At 48.9% G+C, this 22,696-nt stretch overlaps 1 protein-coding gene across 1 annotated transcript in view; it reads left to right on the plus strand.

Moving 5' to 3' along the window:
- Nucleotides 1–429: 429 nt before the first annotated feature.
- The window catches only part of FA2H (fatty acid 2-hydroxylase), a 45,386-nt gene continuing 23,119 nt past the window's right edge, over nt 430–22,696 (plus strand). Inside the window, exon 1 of the mRNA XM_025426829.3 lies at nt 430–774. Within this exon, the coding sequence (XP_025282614.1) occupies nt 505–774 (270 nt within the window). The 5' untranslated portion in view covers nt 430–504. The remainder of the gene's footprint in view (nt 775–22,696) is intronic.

The following is a 22,696-nucleotide window of genomic DNA, read 5'->3' on the forward strand; positions in this document are numbered from 1 at the left end:
GCCTTACTCTAGTCCTCGCCCGCCTCCCCCACCCCTCGCCCCCTCCTGGAGCTTGAGAATCAAAAACTTCAGGTTTCTCCCAACCGGCAGCACCAGGAGTTACTCCAGGAGCGATCAGGCCACCGAGGATGTCCGTCCATGCAGCCACGCGCGACAGGAAGAGTTGCTCCGCCTGCATCCGCCCGTCCCCTTCGCTCTCCTCTTGCGACGGGACACACCTGGCGGGCGCGCCCTCTACCTGCCTAGGGACACCTGGCCGGCGGCCCGCAGCGGGTGGCCCGCCCGGCTCGGTGGCCCGGGCTTCCCCTCGGCCAATGAGGAAGAGGGAGCCTCCGGGCTCGGGCCGCGTCCGGCCGAGCGGCCAATGGGAGCGCGGCATGCAAATGAGCAGGTGCGGTGGCGGCCGGCCCGTCAAGGCGGCCGGGGCTCGGGGGATGTCAGAGGAGAGCCGCGCGGCCTCGGAGCAGGAGTCCGGGCTTCCAGCTGCGAGCTCCGGTTCCCGCCATGGCCCCCGCGCCGCCCCCCGCGGTCTCCTTCTCCCCGGCCGAGGTCCAGCGGCGCCTGGCGGCCGGCGCCTGCTGGGTCCGCTGCGGGGCCCGCCTCTACGACCTCACCGGCTTCTTGCGGCACCACCCGGGGGGCGAGCAGCTGCTGCGGGCCCGGGCCGGCCAGGATGTGAGCGCCGACCTGGACGGGCCGCCGCACCGGCACTCGGCCAACGCGCGCCTCTGGCTCGAGCAGTACTACGTGGGCGACCTGCAAGGAGACCCTCAGGTAGGTCCGGGCCGGGGTCACCGCCCCCCCACACTGCCCGCCGCCCCCCCCCCCCACTCACCCCAAGCCCAGTACACCTGCCCTCTAGGAGGGCCCAAGGTGACAGCCTGCACTCTCACCTTCACTTCTCCCTCTCTCCAGGTAACAGGTCACTGCCCGCCTCCCGCCCCCCCGGACTTGGCCTTCCTCTCCAGCGTTTCTCCCGACCTGAGCCTCTTCTATCTGCTACTTCTACACCTCCCCAGTTACTCCCTCCTTCCCACTTGTTGCTTCTGCAGCCTCTGCCATCTGACTCTTTGGATCGCCTTTTACGAGCCCCTCACACTCTCAGTCTTTCCTTCCTGTTCCCTTATCAGCCTCTTGCTCTTTGCAGCTATTCTTCGTTTCTGTTGGATAAGAGCGTCCAACCTCAGCTGCCCTCCCCTCCTGCTGCTGCTCCCGAAAGTCACAGATCAGTCACCCTTCTCAGCCAGTTTGGATTTCCTAGTGCTGTCCGAGTCTGCACTAGGACTTCCCTGGGTAGGTGGAGAGGTTGGGGCAGTGTCTCTGATGGACTCTGTCCTCCCATGCCTCCGACCTCCCTGTATTTCTTGTCTTGCATGCTGGCATAAGTATCCAAAAGAGCAAAGTGACAGGGGTAAGCTGGTGTTTGGGGGGCGCGAGGATTAGCACTGTGAACTGCATGTTGCTGGGCAGGGCAGCCTCATGATGCTATGTAAGCCTCCCACCGATCCTGGGGTACGTTCTGTTATCCCCATTTTAGGATGTGGAAACTGAGGCTCAGGGAGGCTCTGCAGTTCGTCCAGTCAAAGAGCTAGTTAGTGGAAAAGCCAAATGTATCTGACTCCAAACTGGATGCTGTGTCCATCACAAGATCTGTGGATGTGGGAGATTGCCCCTGTCCACAGGGCTCCAGGCAGGCTGAGCCAGAGGCAAACTGACTCCTTCCCCAGGTTTGACTGTGGAACTGATGATAGTGGGATCATCATACTTGGGCATTAAGCCAACAGTTGTTTCCTGTTTTCAGGGTGGCCCCAACAAGTGTTTTTAGACTTTGGATAAAAGGACTTGCCTCTCACTGTTCCTGGTGGCTCCCCACAGGACCATCTTGTCTAATACTTCAATCATTTATTCACTCACTCCCTTTGTCCTTTAATGATTGTCAGCACCGAGCTAGGTGCCAACCAATACAGTCTTCATGGAGCTAACAGGGTAATGAGGAAACATTCTAATGTCACAGTAATTAATTACCTGATACTATCAGAATGTGGATTTGGAGGTGAGGAGTTCAAGGAGAGCTTTCTTGAGAAAGTGACATATGCACATAGAGCTAAATGATGACTAGAGGGTTAGCCTGGTGAAGAGCGACAGGATGAGCGTTCCAGACAGAGGGAACAGCATGTGTGAAGAAGGCTCTGAAGGGTAAGGACTTGGCAGTTAAGGGACAGAAATAAAACCAAAGGGGAAGGAGGCCAGAAATCAGCCAGGGCTACATCATGCAGGGCCTCCTAGGCTATGGGCAGGATTTGGTACTTGAGTCTAAGAACGACAGGAACCCAGGGAAGGGATTTGAACAGGGGTGTGTTGTGGTCAGATTTGCATCTTTGGAAGAACACCCTGGCTTCAGTGCCAAGAAGGAATGGAGGGAGCCAGCTGGGTGTGAGGAGACCATGCAGGAGGCTACCGCATAGCCTGGGCAAGAGGTGAAGGTGGCTGAGACCAAGGAGTGAAGAGGGTTTTGAAACTGGGAGATTTCATAGGTAAAATGCCAGGGCTCAGCATTCTGCAGTGGGAGCACAACTAATCTTGGAAGTTGGTGTTTGGTTTCAGGTCATGCTGAAGGTGCAGAGGTTTAGCTTTAGATATAACTACAGCTGAGTGCAGGAAACGAGACGTTGGGACCAGATGACTAGAGATTTCCAGGCTTGTGATGGCTAATGGGAACCATCCTACATTGTAGCTGCGTACTATAAACAGGAGCCTTAGGGTGTGGCTTCTCTCCCCAGATAGCGAGGATCACTCCAGGCCAGCTGCCCTAGATGGCTCCACCTCCCAGCTCTGCTCACCACCCCACATTATGGTTTGCTTTGGCTTTGCTTGGCTTTGCCTTACCTGACCCTCAGGGAGGACTCAGAGAATATGGAGACCATATTTGCTTCCTACCCCTACACTCACCTGTTACCCCAAGAGTCCCCATGTGGCCATGTTGCAGGCATCCTTATATCTGGGCCCCAATCTGAGGATGTGGGGGAAAAACTAAAAACCAGCAACGCATTTACTACACCATGGCTCAAACTTGACCAGTAGCCATACTTACCCAATACTACAGTTGCCTGTCAGCTTCTGTCTACAGATTTCTCTTCTGGAAACTAGTATAGCGTTGTCTTTAAATTGAGGGAGAAAGGTAGCCAGAGGAGAAATCTGGAATGGGATATCCTGTACAGAGAGAAGTCCTCTCCTTACAGCCTGACCGGAGACATTTCTGTCCTCCTTTCTGGCTAAGCCCTTCCAGCAACCTTTATATTGCTTTCTTCACCTCCCTTCTCTCTTCCTGCTAGATCAGAGATGTTGACATCTGCAGAGCTTAGAGCCCAGCTCCTATAATGAAAAGACCAGGAGGGGTGACGGGAAAGGGAAATGTCGGAACCAGCTCTATTTGTTTGGAATTCCTTTCTTTCTTTGTTTTTTAAGATTTTATTTATTTGAGAGAGAGAGAGCATGAGCAGGGCAGGGAGGGGCAGAGGCCGAGGGAGAAGCAGCCTCTCCTGCTGAGCAGGGAGCCCAATGTGGAGCTCCATCCCAGGACCCTGGGATCATGACCTGACCACCCAAAGGCAGATGATTAACCAAAGGAGTCATCCAGGCACCCCTGGAGTTCATTTCTGAGTAGTACTCCTTCTAGGAGTCCTCCTTCCCCAGTGTAGTCCTTGGAGGGGGGCGTCCTAGAGCTCTGCTGTGAAATTTCCAGGGAGAAGCCCTGGTGCCTTTGGTTTCCCCTGTTCCCCAATTTGTCACACCCCCTCACACACTCCTAGGTACTCTTGCACGCACATTCACACTCACACAAAGGCACACACAAACACAAAACAAGTCAAACTCGTTTGAGCCAACATACTGTCAGGATGAAACAAGGTCTGCTGTGGCTGTGGTCTTGGACTTGAGGAAGCTGAGCTGCACGCCTAGAGCGAGTGAGAGAGCTATGGCTGAGCAGAGAAGTTAAGCCTTCTTCTTATCCTGACCCTTGAGGGGGAGGTGGGGGGGCAAGCAAACTCCTCACTCCAAGCTCAGGTAAGAGCAGTGTTCTTCCAACTGTAGCTCATGTTGTTAGTGGGGTGTGAGGCCCATTTATTGAGCTGCAACCATCATTTATTTATTTAAGATTTTATTTGTTTATCTATTTTAGAGAGGGAGAAAGAGAGAGAGAAGGCATGTGGGCAGGGAGATGGGCAAAGGGAGAGAATCCCAAGCAGACTTTCCACTGAGCGCAGAGCCCAACGTGGGGTGCGATCTCACAACTCCGAGATCACTACCCAAGCTGAAGCCAAGAGTTGGACGCTTAACCCGACTGAGCCACCCAGGCAGCCTGCGCAGCAACTGGCATTTAAAAGGAATAAATAAGAAAGGAAAGAACTTTAGGTTCAAATCCTCCCAAGGTCTGTGGGAGGACCAAGTCTGTGTTTCCCAGACTTGGGTCATCCATGAATCACTGTCGAGTTTTTTTTCTGAATTGGTATACCACTTGAACATACTTAATATTTATCATTAAGTAGACTCACTTTTTACACCGTAGCCAATAATACCGGTGCAATCACAAGTTTTACATGCACTTTAAAACAGATGGAGAGCTATTAAGATAATTGCTCATCCCTTGTATCCCCTAGGATCATCTTGGGTACCATCAGTGGAGTAAATATCATACTTTGGAAAACATACAAAGCAGAGCTTCTTTTTTTTTTTTTTAAAAAAAAAAAAAAGCAGAGCTTCTTAAACCTGGTGTTCTGTGGATCGTTTTCTGGGATTGGTGAATGAGATGAAATTGTGTGTAAAATATACCTGGTTGTACATTTGTCTAATAAGAGAGCTACAGCTTTTATCATAGTCCAACCAGAATCCTCCCCTCACTCCAAACCCGCCACCAAGAGGCTAATAACTGTGAAAGGGTGGCTCGTCCTTCCCCCATCTCACACGTGCAGGCCTCGGGAGGTCCTCCCACCTGCAAACATCTGGCCCTGCCTCTGGAGAGAAGCCCTCCAATTGAGAAGACCCTGGAGGAAGGCAAACCCCAACTCCCCAGCCACTGCTGTTGGGATAACTCTGATGTTCTGGGTGCTGTGTCCTAATCCTACAAGGTGCATCCATCTCTGAGTGGCTGAGAAGTCCCCCTCTACTACCACGGGGGGCTTTGCCAGCCTTTGGGGGGTCTGGCCGTGCAGAGCTTCAGGACTTGAGTAATTCGATGGAGTAGAGCATCTAGGTGGAGGAGGACTCAGAGGTCCCACCCCACCGCTGAAGCTACCCTTACCAAGGTCATCGGGACCTTTGCCTCACTGAACGCAGTCACCAGTTCACACCTTACCTCACCTCCTCTGGCAGTAGCTCTAGATGCAATCCCCACTCCCCTTCCTTGATACACTTTCTTCACTTGGCTTCCGGATACCACGTCCTTTAGTTTTCCACCTGCATTAGTTTTCTGTGGCTGATATAACAAATCACCATAAACTCAGTGGCTTAAAGCAACACAGATGTATTCTGTTATAGTTCTAGAGTTCAGAAGTCAGAAGTGAGTCAGCATTTGGAAAAATCCATTTTCTTGCCTTTTTCAGCATTTATTTACTTGATTTTTAAGGTAAATAATAAATAAATAAATTTTATTTATTTATGTATTTGACAGAGAGATAGAGCCAGAGAGCACAAGCAGGGGGAGCAGCAGACAGAGGGAGAGGGAGAAGCAGACTCCCTGCTGAGCAGGGAGCCTGTTGTGAGGCTCGATCCCAGGACCCCAGGATCATGACCTGAGCCAAAGACAGACGCTCAACCAACAGTGCCACCCAGGTGCCCTTATTAATTTATTTTAAACTATGGTTTTGATTTATTTTTTTAAATAGGCTCCACCCCCAGCGTGGAGTCCAACATGGGGCTTGAACTTGCAGCCCTCAGATCAAGACCTGAGCTGAACTCAAGAGTTGGATGCCTAACCGACAGAGCCAGCCAGGCACCTCCTTTTCCAGCTTTTAGAAGTTGCTGGTATACTTGGCTCATGGCCCCCAGGCAGCAATTGCGTCTCTCCAACCCTTGCTGCCTTCTTCTCTGACTCTCCCGCCTTCATATTTCACTCCTAAGGACCCTTGTGATTACACTAAGCCCACCAGGTTAATCCAGTGTAATCTCCCCATCCCAAGGTCCTAAACTTAATCACATCTGCAAAGTTGCTTTTGCCATGTAATGTAACATATTCACGGGTTCCAGGCCTGGGGACATAGACTTGGGGGCAGGTGGGTGCATGACTCCACCTACCTCACCACCTATAGCCCTAGTTAGTTCTCAGTCTCCTTTGCTAGTTTCTCTTGCTTCTCATTTCACAGAGAATTTTGCAAAGTTTAAATGGAACCATACTATGGGTACTCTGCTAGATGGCTTCTTCCACTCAATACTATGTCTAGGAGATTATCTGTGTTTTCCTTACTCTTTTTTTAAATAAAATATTTATTTATTTATTTATTTATTTGAGAGAGAGGGAGCAAGAGTGGGAGAGGTGGAGGAGCAGAGGGAGAAGGAGAAGCAGACTCCCCGCTGCCCGCTGAGCAGGGAGCCCCACATGGTGTTCGATCCCAGGACCCTGGAATCATGATCTGAGCCTAAGGCAGATGCTTAACCGACCCAGGCACCCCTTCCTTACTCTTGATAGCAACTGTCTCCACTGTCTGCTCTGAACTAGAGAGGCCATGAGCTACAGAAAGGAAAAAATGGAGAATAACTGGGGTACAGAGAGGACAGTTTGCACAGACCACACACTGATCCTCATGAGCTTCCTTAGTCTTCCTTCCAGGATATCTCCCCACTTCTGCTCTACTTTGGCCAGCGCCCCCCTAAGCTCATTCTTGCAGCAGTCTCCTGGAGAGGACTCTCCCTGAGACCTTTTCTAAAGAGAATTTTATTATATCACAGCAGTATTCCTAACCTCAGGGCCCCCCACTGCCACCTGCTCTGGGTCCAGCTCCAATGTTACTTCTTTCACAGAGCTTCCTGCCCTTTGCCTATACCTACATTACAGAGTTCATATTGCTCTTCCATATTTACTGTGTTTTCACGACGTATCTTATCTTCTCAACTAAACTATAAACTCTCTGATGACTGGAATCATCTGATTTCATCTGGGTTCCTCTAGGACGCACTAGCACAGTGCCGTATGCCAACATGATCAGTGTTTGAATAAATGAAGAGTGAGCTGCTTGGAAAACCAAGACCTGTGCATAATTGAGAAGGAAAGTGGTAATCTTAGCACATACTAGATTCTTCAAGAATTACAAAGTAAAAAAAAAAATCTCTTGCCAGTTCTTTGTTGGCTAAAAGAGCTGGGAATTTGGTGAAAAGGATGGAAGCTATCAATTGGGTCTCTATTTCTTCCTTTGCCCTCAGTTATTCTCAGCCAGAGAGTTGACCAATGTCTTCCATGTAGGCTACACATGCCCATGAGTCCCCTACAGGGGTAATGTGAAGTTAGTGATGGAAAATGCCAGTCGAAAGCCCTCATTGCTGTCAGGGCTGTGACTGGACCCACATGGTTCCAAGTGTCTGCATGACATGCACAGGCAGGACCCAAGATGTCTGGATTTCCAGTTCTATTTACTCTTTCCTGGGTCTTTTCATGCAAATTTCTCCAATGCATATGGTTTCAGAACAGTGGGTCTCAATCTTCTCTAATTGCTGCTTGTCTAGGATGATATGATATATAAACTTCATACTCAAGATTTTTTATGGTGAAGCACAATTCTCCAAATATTTTGTATTCCTGCCTTGATAGTATATTGCAAGGTATTTAAATAGCGGTACCAGATAAACAAATTTGGGGAACTCTGATGCATATGAATATGTTGTAAAGTCCTGTCATAAGAAAACTAACAGCCAGAAATTCTGTTGACTACACACATAGAGTAAACCATGAGATCTACAACAAACTTGGTTGATAATTACCTACGTGAAGTAGTCTTAATTTCTTCTTTAAAGGGAATAGAATTGGGGATCCCTGGGTGGCTCAGCGGTTTAGCACCTGCCTTTGGCCCAGGGCGCGATCCTGGAGTCCCAGGATTGAGTCCTGCGTCGGGCTCCCTGCATGGAGCCTGCTTCTCCCTCTGCCTGCGTCTCTGCCTCCCTCTCTCTCTCTGTGTCTATCTTGAATAAATAAATAAAATCTTAAAAAAAAAAGGAATAGAATTTAAAAGAAGTAGAGTTCTAGTTCTCTACCTTCTTCAGTGCCCTGTAGAACCTTCCCAACAGTGCTTAGCTCAGATTTCCCACTGGAAGGTGGATCTCTAGTAATAGCTTTGGTTTTATAAGTTCCAAATGTTTATGTTCCATAGTAACCCACTTAGTCACTAAGATCTAGTCCTTAGTCTTCTTTAATAACAAAAGTCTATGAAATGGGCATCATTTATCCACAGGGATGAAAGACGGCCTCAAATTCTTTTAAGTCAATTCAAGGCCACACTTTGAGACTGGCTGCCATGGAGAAATAAGGAACAACTACACTGGAATGAATAGAGACAGTTTCCGTGATCCTGTACACCACTCCCCGGAAGCCAGGCACAAGGCCAGACTAACCTGATTTAGTGGTTGCTTTTTCTTATCCTTGGACCTAAGTAGGAAAGTTTTTGACTCCCAGGAAAAAAATTCACTTGAAATGAATCTACTTTATTTCTTTTTAAAGATTTTTATTTTTTTTTTTTGAGAGACAGAGGTGTGTGTGAGAGAGAGAGAGAGAGATCACAAGCAGGGGGGGGAAGAGCAGACAGAGAAGCAGACTCCTTGCTAAGCAGGGAGCCCAATGAGGGACTTGATCTCAGGACCCCAGGATCATGAACTGAGCTAAAGGCGATGCTCAACTGACTGAGCCACCCAGGCACCTAAAACGAATCTGCTTTAAATGAAGACTAAATTTCATAGAAAATGGGACAGGGATTTCGGAGAGGGGAACTTAATATCTTTCATAATGAAAATGAAGGGGCGCCTGGCTAGCTCAGTTGGTAGAGCATGCAACTCTTGATCTGAGGGTCATGACTGAGTCCCATGTTGGGTGTAGAGATTACTTAAAAAAAAAAAAAAAAAAAAAAGGAAATTAAAAGAAAAACGTAACCAAAAATTGTTCTAGTTTATTTTAACCTGACAACAAAATTGAGATTGCAATCGCATTCAGGTTCTCAAATTGAGCAAATAACAAATCAAGTAGTGTGGGCTTTGTGCACATGTATGGTTTTTCTGACAAAACTGTGTGAAAGCACAGTGTGACATTCCAAACTTCACATTGGCTTTCCACAGCATGATCATAAAGAGTCTTTTTGCAAGAATATTTAAGAGCTGGGGATCTCTCTTGATCCTTTGATAAACAGGTTATTCATTTTTTTTAAGAGCCCCGTCCTTTGCTGGTTGCCTGTGTTTCAGTGTTAAACAGCCTGACTTTGCCAGATCTTTATTTTGCAATGGAATTGTGAGTAAAACAGTTTCCTATCAATTTCACGGACTTCAAGAAATTTTTTGTATTATTAGCATTGATTTTTCAATTTCACTTTGCCTGGAGTTTGCATTTTGTTACGTTGTATGTTGTCAGATGACAGCAACCCCAACCATCACTTTGCCTAGACAGACTACAGAGAGTTGGGGGAGGCAGTGGTCAATGTTTGAGCAGGAGCTAAGCTCATAAATGCTGGGTTGGCTTGTGAATAGTTGCACATTACGGTGATTTTTGCTGTTCTTTGCAACTTGAATCTTTAGGGACTCCGATAAAGAACACTTGGATAATAATGATTCCTCTAGAACTAATAGTAACACATCCAAGTTCGTATAGCGATTTACATTTCTCTAGCTATTTCTCATAGATTTGTATTTGAACCCTTAAAATAGGTGGGGCAGACATCAGTTCTCCCATTTCATACATGAGAAGCCTGTAGTTCTGAGAGATCCTGGAATGTGACAGGTCTCCAGGTACCCAGTATTTCCACTGCACACACATAGGGACAAATCTTAGGCCTGTGCTTAAACCAAGGTGGGTCTTTTTCTTACTGATTTATAATCACTACTTATATATAAAGAGTATTAGCCCATTTTCCATCATACCTATTACTATTTGTCCTTCAGTTTTCATTTGTCTTTTGACTTGTTTAATGTTTTTTCTCTATCTGAACCTTTAAAATGTCCATGTTGTAAAACATGGTTTTATCATTCTTAGAAAGACCACTTCCAATTTAAGATTTTATACATAAAAAATATTTTAGGATCAGGGCGCCTGGGTGGCTCAGTCGGTTAAGCATCTGACTCTTGATTTTGGCTCAGGTCATGATCTCAGGGTTGTGGGATCAAACCCCATGTAGGGCTGTGCACTCAGCAGGGCGTCTGCTTAAGATTCTCTCTCTCTCCCTCTCCCTCTGATCCTCTTCCCACTCACACATGTTTGCACAGGTGTTCTCTCTCTCTCTAAAACAGATAAATAAAATCTTAAGATATTAAGTATCTTGCTAATAATGTTATGCTTTATGTTTTTGTTATTTTTTCTTAAATTTATCTACCTGAAGTCTTTTTGGTTTAGGAACAAAATAGAGATTATTTTAGGTTTATATTTTTCTGAATGACCAGTTGGTTATCCTCATAGATTTATTGAATAATCACATTTCCCACTGGTTTAAAAAATACCTTTATCACACATCGATATTAGAAATATTTTGGTCCATTTGGGGACTTTATTCTGTACCAATGAAATCACTCATTTTCTATTAGGTTTTAGCCTTTAGGTTTTTTTGGTTTTCCCTTCTTTCTGTTCCATTCCAGCTGAGATTCTGCTCCCACCTGCTCCACTAGAGAATGCAAAGGGCAGGGCGGGGCTGAACATCATTTCTGAGCCATGTTGCTGGCCTTGGGGAAACAGTGTGACTTTCAGGGGCTGGGGTTGCCTAACATGCCCTGGACACTGAGATTGTGTGGCCAGAGCAGGGAGGAAGCAGCTCAAGGAAGCCCACGCAGGCGACAGGCCCCAGTCACCAAGACAGGAAGGGAGGGGGGCATACAAAGTGGGTGTCTAAGCGGTCATGGAATGGTAACAATTTCAGCGGGGAATGCAGGAGTGGGGAGGTGTGTGGAGGGAATGCCTGGAAGCAGCCTTGAAGCCACAACTCTGGGCAGGGATGGTCCTGTGTACCCTCCCTGCATTGTGTCCACAGCCTATGGTTGAGGCTAGAGGAGCAGTGAAGCAGCTGTGTTTGCTAACAGAGAACCTGGTGTCTTTCTTGTAGAGCACTATAAATCTCACACTTCTTGTCCCTCTGGCCAAGAGAACTGGATACTTATCCTCCTACCTTCCTTCATCAAAATCAAATAAGGAGCTTCTTAAAAATACATTTCTGGTCTTTCTGGGATGATGGAAATGTTCTACATCTTGATTTGGACATTGGCTACAAGAAGGCATATAATTGTCAAAACTTATCAAACCATATGCTTAAAATTAGTGATTTTAGGGGTACCTGGGTGGCTCAGTTGGTTAGGAGTCTGCCTTCGGCTCAGGTCATGATCCTAGGGTCCTGGGATGGACAATTAATTAGCATAATATGTTATAATATATATTTATGAGTGTGTGTATTTTATATATTTTTCCCCTGGGAGACTCTCCAAATCTATAAAATTAGAATCTCTGGGAGTGGGGTGCGTGGGTAGCTCAGTTGACTCTTCATTTTGGCTCAGGTCATGATCGAAGCGTTGTGAGATGGAGCCCTGCATCAGGCTCTGTACTCAACAGGGAGCCTGTTTGAGATTTTTGTCTCTCTCTACCTCTGCCCTCCTCAAATAAATAAATAAATCTTTAAAAAAAAAAAAACTCTCTGGAGGCAAGACCCTAGAAATCTATATTTTTAACAAGCATGCTGTATGGCTCAGAAGCACGGTAAAGTTTGCAGCCCACTGTCCTAGAAGGCTAAGGGCAGAGGGAATGGGATGGACAACAGGAGGCATAAAAGTTGCTCCATGGGCAGATCTCTCAGGATTACTGAAGAATCAGTATCCCCAAGCTCCTAGCGTGGGGCTTGGCGCAGAGCAGTTGTACAAACAGGCCACCTTCCCTTCCACCCATCCAGAAAGAGGAGGGGCCTGGGGTCTGCAGCCCAAGATCTGTGCCTAAGAGTTGTGTGTCTCATTGGCTGATGACGCTGTATGTGTCATTTAAACTCTCCCAGCTTTGGTTCTCTTATTCCCTGCATCACTATAGGATTTATGTGGCTACGGCGAGATCATGTGAGACCTGAAAGACAGAACATGTAGATTAAACTGAATCAAGATGATTATAAGTCCCCTCAGCCCCAGCTTTTGCTAGGAAAAGGTAGATTCCTGTTGAGCGGTGAGAGATGGATGTTTTCAGAACCTAAGTTGCTCTGTGCTCAGACCCTCTTGAGCAAAGCCACACCCTTCCCTCCTCCCTCCCCCAAGGAGATAGATATTCCCATCTCTCAGTATTGCCCCTCCCCTCAGCTAGGGCCTATGGGGTCTGTTCTGACCTGCTGTCCTCATTCCATCTTTACCTGGACAAGGGCAGAACTGGACCAGGGAACTCACCCCAGTCAGGGATAGACAGTCTCCAAAGATGAGGCTGGCAAAGGCTCCAAGTGGTCCCAGGAGCATACAGGGCCACCTTTCCCTACCACTGCTTCTTCCTCTATTCAAGCACAAATATAGTAGACATCTCCTCATGCTCACACTGAGCTCAGTGCTGGGGATAAAAAGACAACTTGTAGCTTCCCTCATGGGGCTTACCTGTGTGGAGGGAGGGGGACAAATAGGACAATTATAGGTGGTTGATAAGAGTTACAACAGAATATTTTATATATATGTTTTTATATGTGTGTATATATAATAGTCTATAGATGTATTATACAACAGAATAGATGATATATTTTAGAAAGAGGCTGCAACAGAGTGACAGCTATAACTTCTGATAAGAGTAGTCTGAGGTGTCTTCTCTGAAGAGCTGATATTTGATGGATGAAAAGGAGTCATCACAAAGGAGAACTGGGTAAAAAAAAATTCTATGCAGAGGGAACAGCAAATGTAAAGATACTGGAGTATGATAGGACTTGATGACATTAGGAATCCAAAAGGAGGTTCTTTAAAATATATATATTTATTTTAGAAGGAGGGAGAGAGAGAAAGAGTGAGAGCAGGGGGAGGGGCAGAGGGAAAGAGAGAATCTCAAGCAGACTCTGTGCTGAGTGTGGAACCTGACACAGGGCTCAGTCTCACGACCCTGAGATCATGACCTGAGCCAAAATCAAGCACTGGACGCTTAACCGACTAAGCCACCCAAGCACCCCCAAAAGGAGGCTCTTATGCTGCTAGATAGAGCATTGCAGGTGAGAGGGAATGTGGTGTGGGGTGAAGCGGGGGAGGGAAGCAGGAGTCTTGTCTCTGTAGAGCTCATGGTCCTCGGGGATTTAGATTTTATTCTGAGAACACTGGGCTGGAAGATTTTAAGTGGAAGACTGACAAAGTTGGTCTGTATTTTACTATTTTGTTCTGGTGGCCATGTGGAGGGTGGACTGAAGGAGTTCAAGAGTGGAGGCAGGAAGGGAGCTAAGAGGACATCACTGTCGTTGACAGAGGGATGTTGCCTGGACTGAGCCGCCGTTGAGACAGAAGGAAGTGGATAGGAATTGGAAATGTTTTAGAGGTGGAACCACTATAACTTGCTGATGGATTAACTGCTGGGAGTAAGGGAAAGAATTGAGGATGATGCCACGGTGACTTGAGCAACTGGGTGGTTCAATATATGGAAATGATGAATACTGGGGTGGAGACCCAGGTTTGGGGTGAGGTAATCAGAGTCTATTGGTTTGAAATGGACCACATTAGGTTTGAAATGCCAAGGAAATACTCAGAGATTTTCAAATAGTAGTTGAATATATGAGTCCAGCGCCATGCTATCCAATATGGTAACCATTTACCACATGGGCCTATGAATTTTAAATTAATCAAAATTCAGTACTTCAGTTCCATGAGTCACATTTCAAGTGCTCAGTAGACATATGGGGCTAATAGCCTCTCTATCGGACAACAGATCTAGAACATTTCCATTATTACAGAAAATTCTATGGGGCAGCATTGGTCAGAGCTATGGCCCCGAGTTGAAAGGGATTTCTCTCTAGGATCATGGGATCCTAATCTGGTGACTCTAGTCCAGGAAGCTGGCATCCCAGTGCTGTTCACAAATAGCTCCTTCTTGCCCTTGACCACACCAGATTGTGTATTAAGTGATATCCGGAGCTCTATCAGAGAGGCACTGACCACCCGGAAGGGCAACTTACCCTGCGGTTGTTCTTCAAGGACGTCGTCTCCTGGGGCTAAAGCACCTTACAGCGACAAGTATAAACGTAGCGTTCAATGAGCATAAAACAGGGAGCAGAGGCTGTCACTCACTGGGAGACACCTGTTCTACGACTCGTGGTGGCGATTTGGCCAGTAGTGGGTTTGGAATTCGGTTAAACCAGGGGACGAGAAGACACAGGCTCAGAGGCCAACAGTCTTGTGTTCTAGAACTAGCCATACCGCTGCAGACAAGCCAGCCAACCTCCCTGAACTTAGGTTCAAGAACATTCCATGTCCTGGCACAGAGAGAGGGAGTTGTTTTAACCGGTAGGTTGGAATCCATAAAAAGTCGCCGGTGTGAGGCAGGTGCATTTTTGTCGTTGTTCTGTCTGTTCGGTGCCTCCTAGTGTTCTCAGCGCCATACACCTCCCTTTGGGCCTCTAGCTGCTGGGGGCAGCTGGACACAGGGCCTGGGCAGCATCTCACTGCAGAGAGGGTTTTCAGGCCACCCCCAGGCTGCGGGATAAAAGGCCATCTGTGCGGCCGGTCCAGCCCCGGCTTTCCCGAACAACATTCCTTTATGCCCCTCTTGCCGCCCCCGCCCCCGCGCCCCGCCCGCGCACACTGCTTCCTTTCACGCCTCCGGTCGGCGTGTTTGTTTGTGGCGCGGAGGGCAGGCTCTGTTGTTCTTTTCTCTTCTCTCCCCGTCCTGCACCCGCACCCTCTGAGCAAACCCTCTCTGGGGACCCCAGGGTCCGCGCCCTGGAGGAGGGCTGGGCCCCGAGCATCCCGGGAGTGCTCCCCGCGGGCGGAGGAGGGGCGCCAAGAACCCGGGGCACCGCTTCGTCCCAGCAACCCTGGCACTGCCTCGGCCCCTCTGTGCCTCTGTTTCCCCCATCTGCGGAATTCCTCCTGCCTGCCGCTCGGGGAGACTCGCCGTGAGGGCCGGGAGGTGCCAGCCACCCCAAGGGGTGTCAGCGGGGCTGGGGGGGCAAGCACAGGCCCCAGGTGCCCCCGGAAAGCTGCAGGGGAAACTGAGGAGCGACTTGGAGGCCCCGAGGAAGGGGACGGAGGCCAGCCCCGTGGCCACAGCAGACAGCGGCCTGGAGCCTGCCCCCCCCCCCCCCCCCCCCCGGGGCTCTGTGCAGGCTGCCAGCCATCTCGTACCAGGCCTGCGTGCTGACAAGACCCTGGCTTCTGCGGTCTCAGCAGGGGACGCGCCCGACTCCTTGGCATGAGCCCCGGAGGCCTCTCCCAGGGCTTGTCTCTGCCCCTTGAATGCCTTCTCCCACCGCGGCCCTGTCTCCGTCCCAAAGGACACTCCAGGAGGCCTGCTGCTAGTTTGCTAGGGTTGCAAAGTCCCACAGACCGGGTGGCGTGGGTGACAGAGATTTGCTGTCTGTTCTGGAGGCTGAAGTCCCCATCAAGGTGTCCATAGGGTGAGTTCCCTCTGAGGGCTGTGAGGGAGAGTGGGTTCCAGGCCTCTCCCTGGCTCCTGGTGGTTTGCTGGCAAGCTTTGGTGTTTCTTGGCTTGTAGATGCTTCACCTGCATCTCTGCCTTCGTCTTCACTTGGTGTTCCCCCTGAGTGTGTGTCTGTCTTCAAATTTTACCTTTTCATAGGGATATAAGTCACATTGGATTAGGGCCCACTCTAAGGACCTCATTTCAACCAATCAGATCTATGCCCTACCTCAAAATAAGGTCACATTGTGAGATACTGGGGGTCAGCCCTTCAGGATATGTGTTTGGGGTGGCGTAGGAGGGGACATAGTTCAACCCCTTACAGACCTCTGTGCTGGAAAGCGAGGTCCTTGGCACATGGCCTATGTCTTCACTGTGATGCCTTCACCACCACAGATTTTGTCTCCTTTCCAGTCACACAAGGAGAAAGAGATCCAGTAGAAATGAGTGTCTACCAATCCATTTCTGCTTTCTCTTGAAGCCAATCCTCTCTGCTAGACTAGAGGGAGGAGCAGGCTGAGGGTCATCCCTCCTCAAACCTTGCTGGGGCTCTGGCACCCAACCCACCCAGCGCCTTGGTATAGCTGACCCTGTAGGCCTGCCCCATGTGGGTGCAGCCCAGGCTCCACCTAGACCCCCTGTTCTGGGCATCGCATCAGAGGACAGAACCCTGGCTCCTGCCTGTCCGAGCGCCTCCTCCCCTGTGGCTGTATCATGAGGCAGGAGGTCTGCAGCTCACCCAGACATCACAAACTGGCAGACCAAGGACCGCGTTTGTATTCAGACAGGGTGGTTTGGCCCACACCCTTTGTTTGTTTTAAGTGCAAAGAAAATTTTAAAATCAGGAAAGTTCACGTAAAAATCTGGTTTTCCAGCTCTCCTTAGAAATTGGAAGGTCTACGACACTGAGTTCCTTCCTCACCTGACCTGACCCTAAGTCAGGGCTGCTTCCTTGCTTCCAAACCGGGCATGATCCCTCTGGTTCAGTGCAGTCCACTCCATTCAAGACCAAGTGACAGTGACCTTTGGTTACAGCTGTCTGTGCATTGCCTTTTTTTCTTTCATCTCTAGCAAAAGGGTGCTTCCTGGTTTTGTGGGGGGGGTTGTTATTTTTTTGTTTCTTGGTATCTTGTGTTTCCAAAATGAGAGTGAGCATCTTTCCTTGTGGACGTGAACGATATTCCTACTCTTTATTATGCAAACAGAGTGAGTCTGCATTATGAGCCACACCCTGCCTGCTTCACGCATTGGTGTCACCTGCCCAACCTCTGAGAACAGGGCAGGAACTCGGGGTGCCCTGTCAGGGGTGAGCAATTTCTTGTTATGAGTATCACATAGCAAGATGATAATGCAGCCTGGACTAGAACCATGTCCTTCAGTCAAGGGTCTGGAACCTGCAGCATCTAGAACTAGAAGCTGGCTCCATATTCTTTCCCCTGCCCCTGGCTGCCCTCGAGGGCTGCCTCCTGGAGAGATAGGTGTGTTGAGGGCATCGGCAGGAATCTTAGGGAGCTGGCAGGAATAACTCCTGGGTCCTTTATGAGTTTGAGTCTGAGGGTGCTAAACTCAGTGTGTGAGAGGGCAGAGGGTGGAGTGCAGCGGGGGGGACAGTGGTGTCCACAGGACTCTCTCCATGAGAGGAGAGCTGTAGCTTGAGCTGACCGGAGAGGACATGATGCCTCACGACCAGCTAGGAACTGGCATGGCATAGGAAGAATCTAGGGCCAGCACTGCTCTCCCCTGGCTTCTCTCCCTGCAGCTTTGGGCTGTGGCTAGAGCACCCAAGGAGATAGAAACCCCGCCTGTATTGCCCAGCAAGTTCAGAGCTTCTCACCTCAGAGCGGGCAGTGCCTGCCCACCTGGTCTCCTTGGCAGAGCACATTGGCCGTTCTTGAGCACGTTGACCTTCTCCCCCCAAGTACACACACAGGCTTTGGAAGGCACTGGGCAGCTCTTTTTCTACCTGCCCTGCCCACGCTTTGGTGGCCTTTCCAGGCCTGGGTGACTAGAGCCTCAACAGGCCACTGTCTACTCCTATGGTATCACCGAGTAAGCATTCAGTGCTGGTCCTGTGCCAGCTACTGGGAACCTAGAAGTGAACGAGATAGGGGGACCTCTTCCCTCATGTTCTGGCTTGGGAGACAGTCACAGGGAAATGCATAAAGAGAGCAAGACACTTTCAGCCCCAGTACCACCCTGCTCCACTTGTTAGGCTTCTTCCAAACAGCCTTGGACCTGATGACAAAAGTACTTGTAGCTGTGCTCTCACCTGCCTTCCCAGGGTGGAAAGGTCAGGAGGCCCCAGGACGAGAGGGTGAGTCTTCAGCTCCATTCCTGCTGCCCCCATGACCATCTGTGTCCTCGGATGGACCCCCTAAGAAAGCTATCACCTTGCACCGGTGAGTGGCCCACCCCATGTCAAGCCACGTTCGTTCCCACTTGGGCTGACCATTCCCACAAAAGCCCGTGAGAGGCTCCCTGCCGAATGCTCACTTCCCTTACCAAAATACTGAAATGCATTCAACCTGAAGGCAGAACAATTTCCAAATACTGGAAAAGAACACACACGTTCTTTGCCTTCTGACACTGTCTGGTTTTTAAAGATCTCTCTGGCTTACTTCCAGGATCAGGAGAGTCTTTTAAATAATGCATCGTGGAAGTTTCCAAGAAACTTTAAAAAAAAATCTTTTAAAGCTTGAGTTATAGCCCAGTTCCCAGGAGTGACCTTTACACACTTCTGATTCATGGACGGTGTTTGCCTGTGGAATTCAAGGGTGAGCCCGGCTCAACTATAAAATAAACACTGGGGCATGGAAGGCTGGAAAATGTGGCCCAGACCAGTGCATGCAATCCGGTGGCTCCCAGGAGGCCTCATTCCTAGAACCCCCTGCGCCCAGGGTCAGAGGGGAGCGGCCTCCACAGTGGAAATGGGAGCCCTTCTTCCAGAGGGTCTTTGTCCTCTTTGTGTATGGACAAGCCTTTTAGGTCTTTTGAAATCTCACGACTAGACTCCAGAAAAATAGTCAATGAAAGACACACTAGAGGACACTTCCTGGTACCTGTGTGTGTCTGCTCCTGGCGGTGCCAATGTGCTGCTCGCCTTCACTCCCCTTGAAGTCTCCTCCTGGACCAGAGATGTGTACAGTCTTGTGATTAATAACTTGGGCTCCTGCCAGGGGAGGGGTGTGGTCCCGCTGAGGCCACCCAGAGAGCACCTTGCTTATGCAGCCAGTCTGAAATTTATTTGCCAAGAGCATATCACCCACGACATTGCTACCTGCTGGCTCCAGCTCTCTCAAGCTGAGATTAAGCTGGGGCTGCAGAAGGAGAGGAAAGAAGGACGGGAGAAAGTGGTGCCTGCTGCCTCCCCAGCCTCCCTCTTTACATCATCCTCCACGGGTAGTGCTCCCCCAGTGCCAGCCTTCACACAGGCCTGGCCCAGGGTTCAAGGGCCTGGTCCTCAGTGAATCCCTGGCCACTCTGCGCTGGGGATGCAAGCCAGTGAGCCATCCGCAGGACATGGCTCTCTTCCACTTCCCTCCTTGGAATATTTCCACTTGAATGAAAAAATAAAATAAAATAAAAGTTCTGTTTCCATTGTAAGCCAACACCTGTCTGTGAAACTGGGTTTTTAGTCATTTTTAAGAAAACCTTAGGGGCGCCTGGGTGGTTCAGTGGGTTGGATATCCCTACTCTCTATTTCAGCTCAGGCTGTGATCTCGGAGTCCTGGGATCAAGCCCCACATGGGGCTCCACGCTCAGAGGGGAGTCTTCTTGAAGACCCTCACACACACACTCTCTCTCTCTCTCAAATAAATACATAATTTAAAAAAAAAAAGAAAGAAAATATCACTTCACTGGAACAAGTGAACATTTGCTCTACTTCCTGTTACATGTAGTTTTTAGAATCCCACAGCAGCTATTTGAACCAAGAAAAAATTTAAGACATAATTTTAGGTTGTAATCTTTCTGCATCAAAAAATATTTACAAATAGAACCCTTTAAAAAAAAGTGTCAATGTAATGTTGCCAAATGTCCTTCCTTAAGAACTGCCTTTTATTCTGGAAGTATGTGTTTTCTACCTACTTGGTACTGAAATTTCCTTTCATTTATGAAATGCTGCTGATGGTAATTTTTAAAAATATTTTTATTTGGAAAAATAAAATGCTAGCACTACTTTCAGTTCTGCTTATCCCGTTATACTTGGTCAAAGGGCACCAAGAATATATGGCGTAGATTATTGTAGTTTTGACCCTTGTATCTGGGCACTGTTCTGTCCAGACTGGCACTTTAGGGTGGTGTGTCTAATGTCCTGGGCCACTTCTCTCATCTGAGGAGATGTGTTTTCCATTTCTAGGAAGCATGAGCCCTGCAGAGCCTGAGGGCTTTATGCCCAGCAGCCAAGCCCACTGTACTGCAGGAGCCTCAGGGGACCCTAGACATGTTGCAAAGAACATTGAAACACAGCCCCACTCGAGAATTAATAAGTGGAGCATTTAATATTTCCAGGAGCCATCCTAGGCACCCTAAGAAAGAGGAAACGTATCCTGCCCTCTTGGAATCTGTAACACCATTGCACAAACAAGATAATTGCCCAAACATACAAAAACAGCAAGAAGCAGAAAATTATAAATACCAACTGAGGCAGTGGGACATATGGAAAGTATGATTTTTTAAAAGTTGGAAAATGAAGAGATCATATAATTCATACAGTTATTATGAAGATTACAGGCTGGGTACGTAGTAAGCCTTTGTGAATATTAACCTTTGCATCATCCTGGAAGGATGACATTTAACAAGGAAAATACGGGCTAGAGGGAAAAATTAGGGTTCGTCCAAGGGCATAAAGCAGAGGAGTTTGCAAACACAGGGGAAAGAGCCTAAATATAGGGAAGTAAGCCGTAAGCCGACTCAGAGGGGATGATACTATGTTAACTTTTTGGAAGTGGCGTCAGAGGGAAAGCGGGGCTCCTGGGTCAGACTATGATGTGGGCAGTAGGGAACATTCCCCAGAGGCAAGGAGTGAGGCCAGGGTCAGAGAGCATCTTCCAGGCTGATGCTCCAGCACATCGTGGATGCTCAAACGTGTGTGCCGATGGACGAATCTAGGAAAGCAGTGGCTGTGGATCCAAGCCGTGTGGGAGCAAAGATCTAGGAGAAGAGTGGGGGGATGCAGTGATACTGCCCTGAGACCATCAGCCCCAAAGAGAAAGCTCATATGGAGCCAAGGCTCCCTGCCCCTGACACTTGCCCTTGCAGATCTCATTTTCAGGCTTTCTCTGATTGCCACTGCCTGCCACTCTTCCCCCTTCATCACTGTTCTGGGTGTCCGGTCATCACACATCTTTTGGGGCCCTCCAGTGAACAGGCATGCAGGTCCAGATCACCTCCTGGACCGTATCAGCTCTGCACACGATGCCAGCAGCAGCAGTCCATGCCAAAGACTTCAGGGGCCATGAACTAAGTGAATGACTGCAAAGGATGGCCACCGAAAGGTCGGGTGGGAGCTCAGTTCCCATGACATCCCACACCAGGGAGGTGCAAGCCTTGCTGGGTTCTGTCCTGGTCCCATTACATCTGCCATGGAAGGGGAACAGCGGGCCAGTACTTATGCTTGGAGACCCTGTTATGTCCTCAGAGTGTCGTGGACAAAAAGCAGGTGGCGGGGGGTGGAGTGTTGGCTGTCCTCAGATATGTGTAAGGACAGCGGGTGAAAAAGAAAAAGTGCACAGTCCTAGAGGGAAGGAACCAGGAGCGCTCCCTGGAAAACCAGAGGCAGCCAGGTGGGCAGAAGGAAGACTTTTCCAGGGACTGGTACTCTCAGAGAACAGCCCAAACTTGAGTGAGCAGAAACCTGGGGTGGTAGATGAGTGCTCTGTGCCCAGTACCAGGAGGCGATGGCCCTTCTGCTTCCAGTGATTGGACGGATGTGCCCAAACAGATTTGTGTCTGCCATTCAGAGATGTCTGAAAGATGTAACCCCAAAATATTAAATGATCATCCGTGTGGTGACCCCTCCCCTGCCCTGTTTGGAATGGGCAGGCCCCTAGAAGAGCTTTTTGTTGAGAGAGATTGATGGAGTTGCAATGAGTTGGGGGGTTGGTAGGTGCAGAAAAGGATCAGACTATCCTACTTAAGAAAGGATTTGGGGGGAATCCCTGGGTGGCTCAGCAGTTTGGTGCCTGCCTTTGGCCCAGGGCGTGATCCTGGAGTCCCAGGATCGAGTCCCAGGATCGAGTCCCACATCGGGCTCCCGGCATGGAGCCTGCTTCTCCCTCCTGTGACTCTGCCTCTCTCTCTCTCTCTCTCTCTCTCTCTCTCTCTCTCTCGCTCTCTGTTTATCATAAATAAATAAATCTTTTTTAAAAAAAAAGGATTTGGGGTGCCCAGGAGAAAATAACTTTCCAGGAGGGAGGGATAATCAATAGCTCAGTCATTAGGGGTGCTCTGGGGTATTTTGAGAATAGAACAGAGCTAGAAGGGACAGGTTTAATATATGACATTTATATTGGATACTTAGAAAGGTTCATTGCATGATGTGCTATAAAACCCACTCTTTGTCCTTAAGAGGTCACCCTGGTGCTTTTTTAAAGAATTCAGGTACCAGCATAGTGGCCCAGACTAAAAATACTGAGATCTCCACCCCAAGACAGGACCACAGAAGCCTACATTTACTTGGGTAAATGTGAGTTTCCCCAGAAAATGCCAGCATACTGACACCACCAGGTCCTTTTGATCCAAAGGGCTCCCCAAACAGGCTCCTCAGTTCCTGCCAGTACCCTGTGTCCGAAGGCCCAGCCAAGGCCACCAGCACCACAGTTCCCTTTAATCATAGGGACTCGGAGGCCAGGCCTCCCACTAGCAAGTGCTCTCCCCACCTTCCCTGCAGAAAGACGTGAGTTTCACCTA

Source organism: Canis lupus, chromosome 5 (genome assembly GCF_003254725.2).
Source record: "Canis lupus dingo isolate Sandy chromosome 5, ASM325472v2, whole genome shotgun sequence".
Classification (NCBI taxonomy): Eukaryota; Metazoa; Chordata; class Mammalia; order Carnivora; family Canidae; genus Canis; species Canis lupus.